Here is a 20,842-nt window from a genome sequence, read left to right on the forward strand (position 1 = left end):
AGTCGTGTATAAAATACATATTTTATATATATATATATATATATATATATATATATATATATATATATATATATATATATATATATATGGAACACTGCATAAGGGAATATCTTAACTCCCAGTTAGTATTTCCATTATACCTATATTAGTATGCGAAGTACGTAATATATGCACGTTGGTCGATATATGTACGTTAAAATTTTTTGCGAAAGATGTATTATTATTTCATTTTTACACCATGTTTGAATAAAATATGTGTGTACTGTTGAAGAAATATAACAATGGTTGACAATTATTATGTAACACAACGGATGATTTTACGCGCTGTATATAAAAAGTATAGGATATAAGTATAGTGCATAGCAAATATATTGGGTAAGAGTCGATATGGACCTCAGCGGATTATTTTTTATACAAGTAAATATATATTAGTATTTTTTATACTTTCTTTCTATTTAAGGTATAGGAAATATGTACAATATTAGGTATATGTGCAGGCAAAAATTTACTAAGCATATTTTACTTCCCTTTTATTCGATATATGTCAGATTGTGTATGATAGATGTGCCCTGGTGAACATATTTACTTGGTAAGAGTTTGTAAATATGAAGGTTTTTCTTACTGCTGTAAATGTTTTAGGGGACCCGGAATAAATTACTAACGGGAGTATCGTAGTCGTTATCCGACAAAGCACATGTTACAGTTTCCCCCTAAAAATTCTTTCAAAGTTATATTCTTTCTTTCCTTTCTTCCTTCCTTATTCTTAAGACCTTTCTTATTTTTAACTTAAAATTATTTTTCCTGTGACAATTAAATATCAGTTAACGATTTTTTCCACTTTGATACTCATTTATATTCTGTTAAAATTAAGATTTGTGTTAGTAAACTTTTTTCGTATTTGTTATTTACTTATAACGCTACTTTGAAATTGATATACAAAAGTAAAATGCAATTCTTCATTTCATTATATGAAACTCTTTTATTGGTTGCTTTGCTTGCGTAGGAAGCTCTAAGACCAACTTCCATGTATATATATTAAAATTCCTTTGCAAACTAAACAAAGTTTGATTATAAAATTATCTAAACGTTCACCTATGAATAATTCATTACATGAAACTCTTTAAATTGAAAATTTAATTTGCAATATTAAAAATATAATTCTTCATATGTTCGTTGTATAATATGAAAGTTGATTTTTTTAAAATATTTTCAGAACAATTTTTAACAACGAATTTCTATACGAAATAATAAAAATAGCATACGAACGAATAAAATAATAACAGCATAGCTGTTCTACAATATGTAAAAGATGTTCCCGCGGGAAGGAATCTGTAAAATAATTAATATTTTCGCAACCAAATTTATCAACGGGTTTCTATAAGAATTGAACCAACAAATAAACAGAGATTCCATTGTTATTTTAGTTTCTTCACATTCAAAGAGTGTTCTCTTTTAAAAATTACAACTATTTTTTAACAATGAGTTCCTATAAGAAACGATCCGATCCATAAGCTGAGTTTTCTTTGAAAACGATCCAACTTTTTAGCATGATCACAATCCTAGATTGCTCAGAGCTTCTGCAAGAATTTTAATATGATCACAGCGTAGCTGTTCTTATGAGGCTCTTTAGTACAGATCTATAAAAATTACGAACTACATGACGAATCTCACTCTACGAGTGTTCTAAGAAAAGTAAGCGGCGCTTGCACAGCAATTTAAATATACTCACAATTATGTTTACAAGTTCACAATCTTAGACTGTTTTGAGCTGCAAGAAGCGAATTATTTAGCGAGTCACACTCTACGAGTGTTCTGTTAGGAGGAATAATTTCTTATGTTACAAACTTATGTTTGTCAATTTTAGTATTTCTGTTCTATGGAGTATAGTTAGCATACGAATCATTTCTAAGTTCAAACTCTAGGAATATTCTTATGAGCTTCTTCAAGAAATTTAATATGATTGCAGCATTCCTGCTCTTATGAGCTTCTGCAAGAAGCGATTTATTTACAAGTTCGCAAATGCAATTTGCTCTGAATTTGCCACGCAAATGATCAAATAAATATTTAACAATGAGTATACTACGCATACGATCGAATAGAAAATAACAAAGAGCTTCTGTGAGAAGCGATCAGTCAAAATACAAGTTGCAAAAGCAAATAGTCCAATTTAAAATAAATAACACGAACTTTTCTAAGTTCGCACCGTATGTGTTGTTATGAGCTTCTAAAAGAAGCGATTTATTTACAACTTCGCAAATGCAATTTGCTCTGAATTTGCCACGCAAATGATCCAAGTAAAATAATTAGAACTATTTTCTAACAACGAGTTTCTATAAGAAACGATTTATTAGATGAATCACATTCTCTGAGTATTTCGTTGACATAAGTTAGCTGTTTTCTTTGAAATTTGATCTTAGGAGTTTACGTAGTAAACGAACCAACTAATACTGTTGTGTATATATTTTCAAGTATTCTTCAAACCATCTGAGTACGAGAGTACAAACTAAATGTGTCTGTGTACGATATTAGATTTTGGAAAGTGAAAATTAGATATTTTAATCTAACAAAAGGCAAAAACATTTTTACGAAATAATAATAAGAGAAAATACTTTTAACGAATAATATTTTATTTACAAAAGAAAAACTGTTCACATAATGTAAAATCTTAAAACATCGTCTATAGATATGTTAAAACTTATTATATATCATGAATAAAATTCTAATTAAGTATATGATATTAAAAGATATACAAAGTCATATTCTATTTTCATTTTGCATTTTTTGAATACATAGAAATGTAAATGATTTTATCATAATAAAAATTCTGTCTGAAATTCTAATAAGCATTATGCAATGTAAAATGTAACAATTTATACCTTTTACTTAGGCTTTTCACTCAATTGGGCATGTTTCACTATCAGAAAAAAACAGCAAATTAAAAATTATAAATGAAATCCTTCTCCAGGAATAACTCCAAAATTAACTGGGCTTAATTCTTCTTTAATGAAATATTATATAAGGCATAATTAAATGTTCATTAATCAATTTCAATATTACTATGCATTGATACAGATTCTTCATATAAGTAATCAAAGGTTTGTATATTCAGCATAGCACGCCATGCATTATAACATATGCACGAATATGTGTTTAGCATATGCACCTTTATTTGTGGAGACTTAGGTTCGATTCGCAAAGATAGTACATGTGATTTGGATCACAACTTAAGCTGTAGATCCACGTCTCCTATAGTCTTGATTCTGATAGGGACGCTAAACTACAATCCAACCACTCAGAATCATATTGACCGAGGATATGCGTATTACTGACTTCCTTTATTATTTTTTATTTTAAGCAAAAAACTGAAGCACTATATGTACCCATGGTTTCTTTTTCTTCCTTTATTTTAAATCATTTTGTCGTATATTTTGTTTTAATACATTGACTTTATTCACCTTTGTTTTACTTTTTCGTATTATGCAAACAACAGGGGCATTACTAAGAAAAACCGAAGATAGTTAGAAGGTACATATACTTTTCAGTGAAACTTGAACCCCGGATAAACTCTACATTGTAATCTGTGGTCGAACGCTACAGACCATTTATCTATGAATACCGGCGATAAGATCAACGAGGAAGGTTTTTTAAACTTCATGTGTTCGTTGCCACTGAAATTGAATAATATAGCTGAAGTTTCAACTTTCTTGAGTTTAATTTTCTGGCAAGTTAAATATCCGATAATATTGTTTCTGTCTATAAATAATAATAATAATAATAATAATAATAATAATAATAATAATAATAATAATAATAATAATAATAATAGCATTGATAAATCAAATGGTGGCTACTGAATTTTTTCCCGGTCATTAAATCAACAAAAGAACAATAGTTTGTTACTATTCCATGTCGAACTTTAGGTTATTTTTTTCTTTACAAAAATTTAAGAGAGAAGGGGATCAAGATGGGACCAGACAGATAAGTAAATGATTGTTGAACTCGCTCTTTTTCCATTTTCAATTTTAAACAATTTTACTTTTAGACGTTTTTAATGCTCTGATACAATTTTTAAGATACTTAAGATTCGATTAATTTACATATTTTCCGGTTCCTCTACCCCCGTTATTTCGTACAATTTTTAGTGTTAGCAATTTTATTCAGGACCGGCAATTTGTCCTCGTTAATTTGTCATTTTAGTTACAGGTCACACTATAACTTTTAAATCAATTCTCATACCGAGATAACTAATGAGAAAGTCGATTTGGCTTTAAACTACAACTATAACGATTATATCTGAAAGGGTAGAGAACAATCGAGATGGCCAGTAACGCCAACGTAAACATAACTGACAAGTTTTGTAGTGATACTGTAAAATTTAGTGACCACTTATTTTCTTGCGTAATGAAATACTAAACAATTATTCGAAATACTGAATAAGTAGTTTCTTTTATTAACATCTTTCCATAGTGCTTTCTCTTCAACAATATATATTAGAGACTCCCCCAGAAAGAGGAATATACAATAAAAAGAAATTAATTTTCTTTTATATTAACGTCCCACGATTGTGCTGTTTAGACTAAAGGAGATGGCTGATTAATAAAAGTAACTGATCGTGAAATTAATTTTCTCCGTCCTCTCCACGAGAATGGTACCAGGACGAGAAGGATTTGCTATTTCCTTTAATGTATATGATTTAATTTCCTATATTAAACAGCTGTGACGTATTTATAATTTGTTGCATCTATACATGATACATGGAACATGAATATTCCTTGCAATATAACGCAGATTCTTTATTTAAAAAAAAGTTATCTCAGCAGATAGGATTCGAACGCCTGTTAAAATAAGAAGTTCCACAGAGTTCTTTGATGATAACCATCGAAGAAAAAAAAGTGTAACTTCGGAAATCTATCTCTTTGTGTATTTGCCTATCTTGGTGATCCTGTTCCTTACAGGCTTGAGTTATCTCGTATCACTCAGTATGCTATGTTTGACTTTTATCTATCTATATATTATTTACATATCTTTCTGTAACCTATTATGATTGTATTTCAATTATAGGCCTATATTTACTTGGCGGCAACTTGAAGATGGTCTATGCTCTTATGAGTCTACGTATATTCGTACTATTCTCTGTCAGAACGGAGGAAAAATACATTTCCCTGTAAACGCTGATCTGAGGGACGTAATTATCTAGGTTCAATTTCTGGAAGGCAATCAAGGTTTTCTTGACCAGAAGTGTACATTGTAAATAATATTTGTATTAAACACTATTGATACAATGAAGTAAGGGAATACACCAAAACCTTTAATATTCATAACAAATAATTTACCATTTTTCTAGAACATATAAACTAAATAGAACTATAAACATATAATTTGCCATTTTGCTAGAACATAGATGCTCCCTTTTGCTATATGGTTAGCTACACACGTTTGGGGCAGAGACCAGGGTTGTTTCCAATTGTAGCTTTTGTGATTTGGATCTTATTTTAAGTTGTAGATTGTCTTAAATTGCATTTGTGCTCAGTGGAACACTAGACTCTAATCCAACGAAAATAAATGGACAAATTTCAATCATGGAAGAAATATTTACTAGTTAATGTATATAGGTGTGTTTATACGAGATTATTCAGAGAGAAAAAGTAGATTTAAAATATTTATTTCTAATGAACGACAAATAAGGACATATATATGATATATTACTGGATAAAAGAAGTTCAAAGTTGTAATTTATGGACTCAAGTTTAGCACTATTGTTCATAGTTTTGTTTTATGCATAAGCAGTATTTGTTACGATAAAGTCAAATCGGTAGTTTCTTGCTAAATGTGAATTACTTGTCTCTGGTTATTGAACTTTCTGCTCTTGTAACAATGCGATCTCGCTGCTCTTGGATAGGTGGTATATAAACGCTATATTTTATGCAGCCCCACGCTGCACTGCAACAACAAATTCACCCATTATATACTGCATTACACAAAACGATTTAATTCGGGGCGTTTCCATTTACTTGTAAACAAACCACAGTGTCACTATAGGCATTGAATGGAAATAATAGGTGGAGGTTTGAAACATTGAACTTTCCTTTATTCAGTGATGTATAGTATGCGTCTCTATCTGTTGTTCATTAGAAATAAGAATTTTAAATCTGCTCCTTCCTTTTGAATATATCTGTATGTGTTAATTGTAATTATTATTGACCAGTTTGTTGGTAACATGTCTCATAGTTAATATGAGGCACGTTGTTTACAGGTTATTGCAGTGTACCAGAAATGTTGGCAAATCTCTTTCCAAAAATGATGATTAAGTAATTATTCCTATTATTAATTATACCTATTATTATTATTATTCCGTGTAATTTACTTTTTGATTGGCCGTTCGTTCTGCAATATTGTAGTTGTGTTGTATTAGTCATTGTTGTTAATTCCCCCATTGTATTTCGTATATGATTATTTCCAAGAGAAGAAAGATCTGCAAAATATTTCAAGGGTATCGATATGGCTAATGTCAGTTAAATTATCCTTGTCGTATTTTCATATTATGAAATAGTTTTTATATTTCAAACATATTCAGTTTTAAACACAAAAATATAATCATGATAAGTACTATGCTTGCACAATCGACAAAAGTAGATTGCATACAACCTCTATGTATAATATGCTGTGTCAATAAGTGTTACTACATAAATATCTATAGGTAGATTAATGTGGAAAAGTTCATTGTATTTAGTAATTCTAGTACAATACTGTATCAGATGTGCAGAATTACGAATGTGCATTTGGTGTTACCTTATGTGTGCACCTTATAATTAGTAGTAGATCTATAGTTTAAAACCCAGCAATATGTCTTGCGTCGTATATGTGTAAATATGATGTCCTGTTTTGCACGTTGCTTGCTTGTAGGCCCACGTAGTGTGCTTGTGGTCTCCTTCCACCTTCAGCGTCACATGGGCTATTTTATTCTGCAAGTATTCTTTCCAAGCATGCTTCTCAACGTCCTAAGCTGGGTGGGATTTTGGATCAACAGGGAAGCTACTGCAGACAGGATAGCATTAGGTATGTGAATCAATGGCTTTTCAATTTCTCACTATTTTACATTTTTGCTCAATTTTAAGAGTTTCCAGTCTTTACAATCACCCATCAAATTACAATTATTCGTTCCAAGAAAAGATGAAGAAGGAAATCTAATTAGTGCCTAGCAAACTACTTGATACTGAAATTAATGAGTTATTTACAATTACGCTATCAAAAGTTTTATGATTAAAATTAAAGTACGAAAGTAGATCGCAATCTGTTGTGGATGAAGAAAATAGAGATAATATTCTGTATTAATATATGTGGTTGAAATAAAAGCAATGGTAAAGGAGAAGAGTTGATTATCTTTTGCTGGCAGAACGCGATGATAATAGAACGCACTTGTTCACCAACACAGGAAAAAAGTATGAAGTCTACATTGAATGGGCAGAGATATCAAAGAAATTGTACACTGATACAAGGTAAGTAAAGTAATAAGAATTTTCAGTAGAATGATATCTGTAGTTTATTTGAGATACGAAATAATTTTACCTTACATACAAATTAATATATTATTTTTGTTTCGTTAGAATATTTAAGATAAACTTATTTTCTTTTGGAAAAGTATATTGTTTTCTTAATTCAGCATTAGGTACACCAATGACTCAAGTATAATGAAACCAACTTGTGTGTAATCCCTTGGCTATACAACAAGGGAGAACATTTTAGGGACACAAATTACTACACAGAACTTCAAAAAAGCACTACTATAATAAGCTTCATTACTATAAATGAGGCGCCTAATATCAAAATCCGCCACGCTCATTTGGCTTAGTTTCGAGTAATTTCGCAAAACGGGCAGTGATTCTCCATATATACATGTACAACGTCCCATATTTGAACTAGTTTCTACTGTGATACACTAAGCTTTTAAGCAAAATACTGTTTCCATGAAATTCGTTTAGAACAAACATGTACCAAGCGATATGTAATTCAATTTCGATTTTAAAAAATGTGGCTTTTGATTCTAGACGCCTCAAATGTCATCATTATTTTTACGGAGCATTTCCGCTTGATTTGTGTTTTCTAACTACTAGTGATTTCTCTTTCTATTGCATGAAAACATACGCAAACGCATTCGGCCAAGCTTCAATTATCTATAATCATCTTTCGATACACACACACGCAAAACAATATATGTCTTGTTTTAAAAACTGTAATTTTTCATATTTTCAGTCTTTTAGTGTTTCTGTAATTTATTACCTCTTCCTATCTCCAATACGTACCAACTATAATCGTATTAAAATATCTGGCTTCATTATAGTTTCCGGAGTAATTTAGAAAAATCCAGTTTTCCCTACGAGTCAAGTGAGAGAGGATATATACAGGGGCATCTTTAGGATTTTAATATTGGGTAGAACCGCTCTCCCTCTTATGGATGCATATACACATTTTTCGTGGCTAAGCGGTTAGCGTACGCGCCTTTGGTGTGGGAGACCCGGGTTCGATTCGCGGCGGGAGCTCATGTGGTTTGGATTCCACGTTAATCAGTAGGTCCATGCCTCATATAGCCTCGCTGTTGAACGGGACGTTAAACTCAAAATTACTCAAGCAAGCAAGCATATAAACATTTGATTGATTAATGGCAGAGTAAATCACTTTTACTGTAGTGGTTGATGCTATTTGTTAAATAATTATCTACCATTAATATAAGTAGTGGAAAATATGTTTCCTCTTTATTGTATCTTTTAGCGTTTATACATTTTCCAAAATTTTTGGGTAGACCCGTGCCCACCCAGCCTACCCGCTAAAACCACCACTGAATATATAATGAATTTTAATGAATGTTTGAATATTCAGCTAGGGATAGAAGAAACATTGAAATGCCCCTCCTGCTTTCTGGTATATAGAGATGAGTTACAAATGTGTCGTAACACATGTCTACATTTATTACTATTATCGATTGATTAGTAACGAACAGCACGGCGTGGATCTTAAACAGTATGTGCCTTTTTTTTTTTTTTACTTATTTGAAAGAACATTTACCTTTTATTCAAAATATCATGGTTCACTGTAACTTTATCAATTACCTTGGAAACATAACAGTTTGAATACCGATATGGATAATTTTCAGATAACTACCTTTCTTCCTAATTCAAAGAAAATTACAATTAAATGAAGAGGAATATGCGGGAATGTTACATATCTAATACTGTGTGTTGGGAAGCCTTTCCGTGAGCGTGGCAATACTTTGCAGTGTAGATTATATTTATATAGGTGGTTAGAAAAATGCATGATAGCACTCACCATGCTAGTAAATGTAAAATATAGTTCCTCCTAGCATTCTATTTGTTTTACTCGTTGTTCTGATTGCTTGATTGAAAGTTTATATGTATCCTGTGTTCGCAACCTGTAATTGTGTAAGCGTTTTAGGTCGTTCCTTGTGCACCTTTTTTGCTTCCAAGAAGATCTGGTGTGTCTAATTTTCCGGCCTCGGTTGCTAGATTTCTTTTATGTGACGTTGTAACCAACACTTCATCACACAACCAAATGATGTTGCTTCGTTCTGCTGACAGTTTGTGTTCATTGAATTGCCCTAAGAATAAAACCAATACTGGAACAGCATCTGTCAAAGATAATTTTGTTACAGAAAACTATGGGACCAATGATGTATTACTAAAACATAACTAGTAAAACACCAACTTTTTCTGCACGTTAAGGCTCTTCAGCACACCACAACTTTGTGTTTCAGGAATTGGTGTACCCTGACAGACTGAAGCAAGCTTATCAGAGAAGAAAACTATCATTCAAAATGTTTGGTTCATTACGTACTAGTAACTTACTAGATCGCTCACAGTACTTAGTGTACTGACATGATTACCTGCACGAAGTAATTTTATAACCTGTACCTCGTTTCGTAATAACTAAAGCCTCTACCGTATTGTCACATGCAAATACTGACTTGATGTAGCTTTCATGTGATAGATGTGTTATTGATTTGGATGGACTACGGAACAATTTACGTCGAATCTTATCGAGCGTTTTCTCTGTGAAAACAGTAGGTTCAACAGTTCGGGTTTGTCGATCATGTTCCTTGTAACATAATAATCTTGAATTAAATCGCATAGTGTGTAGCGGTTTGGAAAAACAGTATTTGGAAAGTATTCATTAAATAACAGTTCCAAATCTTTGGTTTAGTTTCCATTATCATAATATAACACATGTTCCACCAAAACACTAAGTTTTGAAGTATTAACATTGTAACACACAGCTTTCTCAGTAGATGCTTCACATACTTCTGCATGTATATGCTCCACATACCCCAGCATTGATGCTGGTGTCACAGGCATTTTTACCCCTGGAAACTTTTACCCCATGCAAAGTTTTACAACCAGGAAATCTTTACCCCCCTTGTCGGTTTCTGGAAATTTCAAAGGAAAAGTCAGAAGTCACATTAAAAATTGATATCATTGAATATGATCTCTCAGTCTATGCACCCACTTTAGGCAAGATGGCTTTAAATCCGAAGATTTGGTAGGAGGGTAAAAATTTCCTAGGAAAGTATTTCTCCCTGTCGGTTTCTGGTTACTTCAAAAACAAATGATACATTATAAATTGATACAACTCCATAGAAACCTCTTAACAGACACACTCACTTTGGGCAAGATGGCTTTAAGTCCAAAGATTTGGTAGGGGTAAAAATCTACTAGGAAATTACTATCTCCCTGTCGCTTTCTATTTACTTCAAAAACAACCTCAAATGTTACATTATAAATTGATACCACTTCAAAGTATCTCTAAACAGACACACTCAGTTTGGGCAAGATTTCTTTAAATCCGAAAAATTGCTAGGGGGTAATAATTCCCTAGGAAATTATTACCTCAATGTCAGTTTCTGGTAAGTTCAAAAACAAGCTGAAATGTTACTTATAAGTTGATACCAGTCCATAGTATCTCTTAACAGACACACTCACTTTGGGCAATGTGGTTTTATATCCGAAAATTTGATAGGAGTAATATTTTCCTAGAAAATTATTATTCCCTGTCGGTTCCTGGCTACTTCAAAGAAAATGTCAGGTGTTGCACTATAAATTGATACCATTGCGTTTTTTGTCTTTACAAACATTGCGTGTATTTTAAAATTTCAATTTCAAGGATAGTAATTAAATATTATCTGTTTATTCGAATAATTTGTTTTACAGTAGCACTTCGTAGGTTGTATTAAATTTCGAAATTGGAAAATGATTAAAAGTCATTATTGTTTCTCTCGGAATTATTTCCATATAGGCATTGCAAAATAAATTTAATCGTTCGAAAACTACTGCGGAATACTCTTATCCTTGAAACAATATTAGTCAATCTCAGTTTAGCGAGAAACTGAACAATGTCTTCCCACCACCTTTGTGTGCAGAGCGAATAAATCGCAAATAATTTAGAAGGTCCACCCTATTTCTTGTTCTTTTTCCACCGTAAGGAGATAAAGAAGGAAAGTTTTCAGTCACGTCAAGAATGTCATTGTAGTGGTTTGGCGTTTATATAACTGTGACAACAGGCGGAGTCTAGAAAGAGACAAACCGGGAAGGGTAAACAAAGGATAAATGTTACTTATATCATAATAAATTACACTATGTTGTCAAAGCTCTCATGAGAATAAGGGTTGCAGACTCCATTTTAAAATAAGCAGAATTTGTGTTCGGACATTCAAAGGAGTGTAAGTTCATAATTGTTTGATTTTTAAATATTTAATAAAATTAAGTGTTATTCAATTAACAAATAAATAAACTTAATTAAATTATTTCATTTCATTACTTAAACTTAATTGCATTGAATATTATTTAATGCAATAGCACATGCAAACTGGCAACAAAGAGGTATTTTTTTTTTACCTGTTTCCTTGTTATTCCTGATGAATTGTAACCCCAAACAACAGGAATATTTCTGGAAGTGGGAAGAAGGATCATAACAAGTTCCATTGTAATTGGGTAAGTTTTATTTCGGTTTTCGTGGAACAGACGGGAGAACAGATTGAAAGATACCGATAAAGTCGAATGATAGAAACTTCTGTAAAACTAGTTTTATTTATTATTCTAACTTCTTATTTTGACTTCAAAGTAACCGCAAAATTATTGAATAAATAATTATTAACTAGAAAACATTTACCAGACAGAAACTGAACCAAATAGAGTGTCAGACTGTATTAATTAGAACTGTTTGATCTGATTTATTTTTCTTGATAACTTTTAATAATGATGAAACAAAATTGCAGTCGATAGGAATGCATTCCATAATTAATATTTTTCAATGATACTAAATTGTATTTATCATATGACTGTATATTCGAAGTAATCAGAAACCGAAGAAGGAGCGAAAATTTTCCAGAATAGTAATGTGTTAGGGAGAAACCAAGAGTGTACAAAATGAGCGCGACTTCAAAGAGAAAATATTAAATTATATTAATTAATATCGTAAAACTTAATTTGCGTGCGAAGTACATAAAAACTCTCAGCGTGCTACACCATCGGATAGAAGTTATAAGGTTTCAAAATGAGTGGATATATAAAATGATTTTAATTAATCCTCTAACTTTAAACACTGTCTTTAAAGCAACCAGAAACCGACATGGAAATAGTCATAATTTCCCAACAAATTTTGCAGCCTCCAAATTATTCTCTAAAAGAAACAGGAGTCCAAATCGAGTCTGGGTCCTAACAGTTAACACGTATAAGTTTCAATTAACACAATGACCCGTGATCTTGCCTTTGAGGTAATTAGAAGCAGAAGTTTATAGTACACTTATGATATACTTATCAAAGTTTGGGTTCTGGTTGCCCCTTCCCAAACTTTTACTTTCCACATCCGTCTCTGAAACTTACATAAAAGTAATAATTTCTAAGAAAATATACCCCAGAAATTGTTGGTCAAAAAGCATGACAGTACGAACTCAGAGTATGTTCCTAGACATACTAGTAAATTTATTATAAAACCGACCTAAAAAGCAACTAACTTAATACCAAACAGAGTGAAACATTTCCAGGAGATTGTAAGAAAATAAAACAGATCCAATATATAATTAGATTGTCTAATGTCTCTAACTGATTATAATATTTAAATAAATATTGTAATATCTGACATTGTTTTTCCAATAACCAGAAACAGAAAGAATAATTTTCTATTTAGAAAAAGAAATCACTTCCCCCAAGCATATATTCGTACAAAAAGCTATCTTGTTCGTAACGACTGCCTATCCAAATAGTTAACATATAATGATATCACTCTGAAGTTTAATATCTAACCGTATTTTTAAAGTAACCAATAGAAAAAACAGCGTTACACTTTTAGATAGAAATAGGAATGGGACGAAATAAGTGTGGTTTCTAACAAAGGATATTAAATTATTTTAATTAATAGTAATGTCTGATTTTGCCTTTGAAATACCGACAGCCAGACAAAAACATAGTACGAAAATTATACCTCCTTACCAATTTTTTTTTTTTTTTTATATGAATCATGTTGCCGAAATTGAGTGCCCCCGTTAAGAGATACTACGGACTAGTATCAATTTATAATGTAACATTTGAGATTGTTTTTGAAGTAATCACAAACCGACAGGGAGGTAATTTCCTATGAAATTATTACCCAAAACCAAATCTTCGGATTTGAAACCATCTTGCCCAAAGTGAGTGTGTCTGTTAAGAGATATTATGGAGTGGTATAAATTTATAATGTAACATTTGAATTTGTTTTTGAAGTAACCAGAAACCGACAGGGAGGTAATAATTTCCTAGGAAATTTCACCCCCTACCAAATCTTGGGATTTAAAGGAATCTTGGCTAAAATGTCTGTTCAGAGATACTATGAGTAGAATCTCGCCTACTTATCGCCTTCGTTCCCACGCTCTACTTTTTAATTGTAGGTATATTCCACGAAAGTGAGGGTTAATTACACAATTTTGGTAACTTTTACGTCCTTAGACACCTTTTTGACTTACTTTTGGATGAAAAGTAACCAGATGTAGTGAATATTTCATAATTCATGAGGGTCTAACCTTCTGATATCAAATTTATAACCTAAATGGTGTAAAATTATCGCCTGTAATTTTAATTAGATTTTGATACTAAACTCTTATCATGTAATTAATCTTTAATCAAAAACCGATCAATTTGATACTGAAGTGTATGACATGGCTAAGATGTTTCCGCTGGCGTCATTTGTGTCTGGCTTTATCGTGGCTTTTTTCTTTATAGACATCCGCCTTTGCTTTGTATAACCGTTCGCCAGGTTGCGCCGAGCGCTAATGCCATTTGTCGGTTCTTTTATACTTTAGCCCACTTAGGAAGAGAAAGTAAATACATACCTTTTCACTTACCTTTGATGATACGCCTGCTATTTTGGTGCTACCTATTTTCTTGGTTGTTTGTTGTCGCCCGGTGGTTCATTGATGTTGGCAATCTTCTTAATGACGTAGAAGAAGTTCTTGCGCAAGACGAAAGCGAAGAAATTGCAATGGCGCATATGAAACCTATGGTTTTAGGGTATATTTATAACCTCGGTTTAGAACTTTGATTCAGATCATTATTGAATTTAATAAATAATAATTAATTGCGTGAATATATGAATTTGATATTGTAATTTTATGAAACGTATAAATATTGTGCACTTATTTATTGAAGAAATGTTTTGAAAAGTACGAAAACTATATTATTGCAATATGGATATTTCTATGATGCGTGCTAGACATACGGATATTATCCGGAACTAATTATGTTTACAAGCTGACGATGCATGCTGGTACTTGTAAATCGCTTTTTTTCCCCGGAAACATGGGTTATTTTACACTGATCGCACACAGCATTTGAATGTAGGATATTCACTGCTTCTTACAAGTTTGAATTATGTTCTTTATACGGAGCACTTTGCATTGTTAATACAGTTTGTATTAGAATTTTCGATTATTTCGATTTCTTCTTCTTCTTCTTCTTCTTATTATTATTAATAATAATATTGTTGTTGTTGGAGTTATGAAAATAAGTATTATCTTAAGTAAATAGAATTGGAACTTAGGCTATTAAATTACTACTCCTTTATGATATGTAGTATCCGTCATGATATATATGTCTGGGAGAGAGAGTTAGTTTTTGTATGTTACAGGAAATTATTATAGCTAAAAATGTCATTGTGTTTTTACTATATGTAACTAGATATAGAAATACCAGTACTTAACATGTAGGTGTGATTGTTTCTATTATATATCCTATTATTTAAATATGAAAATACACGTTACAACTAATTGATTTAGTTTTGGATTATGTTATTTAGATTGTTAATGTTTAGTGTGTGTATATCCTAACAGTTATATAATCGGTAATAACGAACATACAATTTGAAAAGGCGTAAAAGACTTGCTTGCCAACGTAATGCCATGCTGTTTAGATTTCATGTTGCATATGTACAAGAATAGACATTTCATAAATAGAATGCACATATTTGAGAACTGAAATTATATTTTAGGTATTTGGAGGGTGGATTTTTTTTAAAAAAAAAAGATATACACTTTTTTGTTAGATACTTATTTTTCTATTTAGTATACAAAGAACGCTGCCGTTTTAATTTACCACATTAATGCATATACATTTAAGGTATAAGAAGCAAGTTTAATATTTTTATAACTAATTTGATATAACTTGTATTCAAAATAATGGCTACATTACGGATTATGTCAAGTCAAAGTTTTTTTTATTGTCACTACCTTATAGAATGTGTAAAAGATATAGGAATACACAGATATTTAACTAAAACTTATAATGATTTCAAGCTGTTTTGATTGCGTGATATTCACTTTATTGGATAGAACAGCAAACCGATGTTTGAATTATGCTTTGAAATTAGAATTCTTTTCTTTATAGTGGAAACTTTATATTCATGATTACTTGGAAATCTTGTCACTGCGTCTGAACGGAATAAACGTTTATTGCATGTTAATTATTGTTCTTGTAGATGAAATAAATATCTCTACACAATAAATATATGATTACAGAAATATTAGGTTTGCCGATAGTTTCATTAGGAACTGCACTAAGAATCCCATACACTAGAGGCTACAGCCGAACACTTAATATTTTAAAGTTTAACGTCCTACGATTATGCCTGCTAGGGTAACTTATTCCAGAACACTTTGTGGTACCATTTCCTTTTAAAATGAATGAAATGGTCGAATGATAATGTGTGAGGAAACGGGAGAACTCAGAGAAAACTCCTTATGCATGATGTTTGTCCACTACAAACATGTATGGTCCAGAATTGAACCATAAGTATTGGTGATTCCAATTAGGCAGTGTGTTCCCTATAAGTAAGAATAGAGGATATTCTTTGGTTTGAAAAATTGTTGATAATTGCAGTTGTAAAAGTTATTCACTATATGTTATAGATGATGTTGCAGAAGTATTTATATATTATGTGGACTTAAGACATACATTTGATTCCAGTACTAAGACTAATGATGTAGACGATGATCTTAGTTGAAGCCTATTTATAGAGAGGTTTCAGTTTAAGCTTGTTGATGACTGTATTATTACAGTTTTGAATTAATATAGTGAGGATATTTATAAACTTGTGCTCTAAAATGGACTTGAATTACGAACCTTTCGGTTAATACTTGGACGTGTTAGCTGATTATTTATTTTCTATGTTGCACAACATTATTTTATTACATTTTTCTTGGTTTGACTCAATTTATATATTTTTGAATCACTAAGCTAGGTAAAAATTGTTTCTGTCTCGAAATTTTATTTTACGTGTCTTCGTTGTTTACCGTAAAAATATTTTCTCATGGAGTATATGTGAATTTGATTATATGTAAGGCTAGAATATATCGTTATTGATACAGTATTTGACAGAGGTTTAATTGAAGTTGAGAATTAGAGATCCAGACATTGACATGTGATGTATATATACAGCACACTGGTTCTTGTGGTGTAGATATATTTAAATTACAATGCACGATAATATTAGAATTTCACATAGCTTGTATTATATATAGGGGTACAGAAAAAATCTAAAAACACTTCATACAGGGCACGTAAGTTTGGTCCTCAACTATACAACACATGTTGCAATTGCCGATCTTTCTGTGTTTTCAATGTGTCATGTGGACCATCCTCTTCTGTCAGCACTAACCAGTTGACGTGTGAGTGTTGTGGTGTGAAAGTGGTACTGTAAAATGAGTGACCTGACAGATTTCCAAAAAGGCATGATTGTTGGTGCCCGTCTGGTTGGAGCTTCAGTGGCAACAGTGCCGAACATTATGGGGGTATCGAAAGCCACTGTGTCCAATGTCACGAAGGCATACACAATTCATGGGCAAATGGTAACTGCAAAGCACAACAGTGGTCGAAGGAAAATCCTGTTAGATAGGGACCGGAGGGCATTAAAACGGATTGTAGCAGATAAAAATAGAAGACCACTGCAATGAAAAATACGTCTGAACTCAATTCTGGCCTACGGAACCCGGTTTAATCGAAAACAGTGCGACGGGAACTTCATAAAATGAAAATTTATGGCAGGGCCGCTAACGCCAAACCCCTGGTTACAGCAGTAAATGCGAAGAGGCGTATCCAATGGTACAAAGACCACAAGGCGTGGCCTGATGAGCAGTTGAAAGTGGTCTGATGAATCGACCTTCACCCTGTTTCCAACAACCGGTCGTGTTTACATATGGAGAACACCGCTGCAGGCCTATAATACAGACTGTCTGCTCCCAACTGTAAAGCATAGCGGTGGTTCTGTTACAGTATGGACAGTGATATCGTGCTTTTCTTCAGGACCCATCATAGCCCTGCATGGAATGATGAAGAGGCGTATGAGGCCATTTGGGGGGACCAGGTTCTACCCATGGCCCAAATATTGTTCCCTGATGGTGATGGCATCTACCAAAATGATTTGGCACCCTGTTGCGCTGCAAAAACGGTGGAAGCATGGTTTGAGGAGTATGACCAGGAGCTATCACACCTCCCCTGGGCCCCACAATCACCAGTTCTGAATATCATTGAGACATTTTGCTCTGAGTTAGAAAGGCGTGTTCGGTCTCATTACAATTCACCAGCATCTCTTACGGAACTGGAGCATGTTTTAGAGGAACAATGGTGCAAAATTCCTAACACCACGATTCAGGAGCTCTATATGGCCATTCCACGTCTGTCAAAGCTGTTTTGGACGCAAAAGGTGGCCCCACACCATTCTAGGTATGATTTTCACACTTTTGCAAACGTTTTAGATTTTTTTGTCCGACCCCTATACATGTGGTACCAGATTATCCTACTGAACCACTATATGAAGATTTGATTGAATTACGCTTGTATTTTGCTGAAGTAGGTTGTTTAGGATATTATTTTTGTATAGAGACAGATTAACTACACGATGTTACTGTATGATGGTGAAAATGATTGATACTTTATTGTTCGGATAATGATATATTGTTATTGGTTACTAAGAAAAGAATTCATGGAAACTTGTGTGTATTAAGGTTTCAGAACTTCGTATTGCAAGATAGAACTTTGGTTGTTATTACTTGTTTATATATGGATGCTGATTTAAATTTGCTCAATTATAATCATACTATTTATAATTGAAACTTGCTTACTGTATTATATTAGTTTAATAATACCAGGAAACACTACGAATTAATTTGTTATAACTCATTAAACCTTATTGGAAATATTTTATCAAAACTGCTAAATATATTTGAAGTAAGATTGAAGACAGAGAACTAAGTTTGAATTTAGCAATGATTAATATTTGCTTACTATATTGAGTAGAACTTTAATTATGTGTTATGATACCTTTACTGATTTAGTACTTTATTTGTAACCTGTGTTACATACATTTTAGGATAACTTAGGTTGTTTCGACTATTTGTAGATATTACAGTACGATTAGAATTTATTTTATAATTGAAATATGACACAATATTAAGTATGAAGTATTGATAACTAATACTTTAAGACTTCCTAGGAACACAAGTTGAGACTATAGCTTGCATTTTTGAAATTACTACTTTTCTTTTAAGAAGTAGATAGTTACCAAGTTTTAAGAGCAAGAACAATTGATTTGTACAGTAGTCACACCTATTATACTGGATTGGAGATATGCTATCTATATAACTTTAAATTACTTCTAATGCAATTAGCAGAAGTTTATTATTTATAAATATTGGATGATACTGACTTTTTTAATCATCTATAAATGGTATGATTATTAATGTCATTTAGATTTATCTAACGGGAATCAACTTAAGAAACTTAGTATTGGCCTTAACTATGACCAATATTATGATCCATTTGGAGAGTATTTTTAATTTGTGAGTTGATATTAGCGAAAATATACGGTAGGAACTTATTACGTACTTAGAATTATAGGTTTTAGTCAGAAATGATATGATTATGAATTATTACGATTTTGAGGGATAAATTGTTATGTGCTGCTTTTTATAATAAGAACTAAATGGTTTAGAATATCACGGATTGACTGATGGTTGTTGGAATATTGTTACCTATTTAGAATAGATACAAGCCAGCACAGCTAGTGACATATATTGTCCTCTTGAACTACCTACTAAACACATAACTGACAGACTGACCTGAATTGTTTTTATATTATAATATAAATGGGTTGCAATTTTATGTAATGCTAGCTGAAGAGTATATTACTGACATTTATTTTAATAGATAGTCGGGCCAGCACAACAACTGACAGCTCTTGTTTTGTTAAAAGGTATTTAACTATGATTGACAGACGGCTGTTTTGCTTTTATAATAAGATATATTTGGTTTACATTTATGGAGACACTTTTGTTACTGCAATAGTTACTTATTCGTGTTAGATAGGAGGCAACGCAACTAGCGACAACTAGTAACTTATTTGAATCATTAAATTGCGTTTATGTCAAACTGATTTTTTGCTTTATAATGCGATATAACAGGTTTTCATTTAAGGATTGGTATTTTGATTAGATAGAAACAGAAAGTTCATACGCGAAAACGAAGAAGTTAGCGAAAGACCGTGGTCAGCTGCGGTAAGTGACCTGCCAATAAAGGCAGAATACCTATGATGATGATGATTTTGATTAGTACAATATTGAAAACTCATCATGTTAGCAATACAACTAGCGACATCTAATAACTTATTTGAATTATTAAAATGTGTGAATGTCCGATTGATTTGTTTCCTTTTTATTGTAAAATATATCAGGTTTACATTTAAGGATTGATATTTGATTAGTATAATACCAAGATCACTCATGTTCGATAGGAGGCAGCGCAACTACCGACAACTAATAACTTATTTGAATTATAAAATACATGAATGTCAGATTGAATTGTTTTACTTGAAATATTAGTTTATTAAGTTCCTTTCAAAATGACTGCATACTAACAAGGTATATAGGCGTTAAATGCGACTCAGAATACTCCATTTCCATGTACTATATCGTATTTAAATTATTAGATTCTTGAATGATAGACTAAGATGTTTTGCTTTATATGTTTATTTTACGTAGCTTTAACTTTCATTTATTTTGTTGTTCATATCAGCTTGTTATTGTAGACATTTTGTCTTGCTAAAGAAATCTGATAAGGTAAATATAATTGTATAAATGAAGGTCAATTGAAATTATATATTTGTAGCTTATATATTGAATAAGCATAGGTTCGATTTACGATATAATGACGAAGAGTTGAACAAACACACTGTGAATTTTATATTTTTACAGAAGTGGAAACTATACTATAGATATAAACACACATTAGTATTGAACAAGCATAGCATTAAGGATAAC

At 31.9% G+C, this 20,842-nt stretch overlaps 1 protein-coding gene across 2 annotated transcripts in view; it reads left to right on the forward strand.

The window, feature by feature from the left end:
- The window catches only part of Grd (gamma-aminobutyric acid type A receptor subunit Grd), a 1,945,208-nt gene that overhangs the window by 1,555,595 nt on the left and 368,771 nt on the right, over positions 1–20,842 (forward strand). For both annotated transcript variants that reach the window (XM_081752088.1, XM_081752089.1), the window contains one exon: positions 6,904–7,056. In XM_081752088.1, coding sequence (XP_081608214.1) covers positions 6,904–7,056 — 153 coding nt within the window. The remainder of the gene's footprint in view (positions 1–6,903; positions 7,057–20,842) is intronic.

The sequence above is a fragment of the Thermobia domestica genome, chromosome 3 (genome assembly GCF_964235325.1).
Source record: "Thermobia domestica chromosome 3, izTheDome1.hap1.1, whole genome shotgun sequence".
Lineage (NCBI taxonomy): Eukaryota > Metazoa > Arthropoda > Insecta > Zygentoma > Lepismatidae > Thermobia > Thermobia domestica.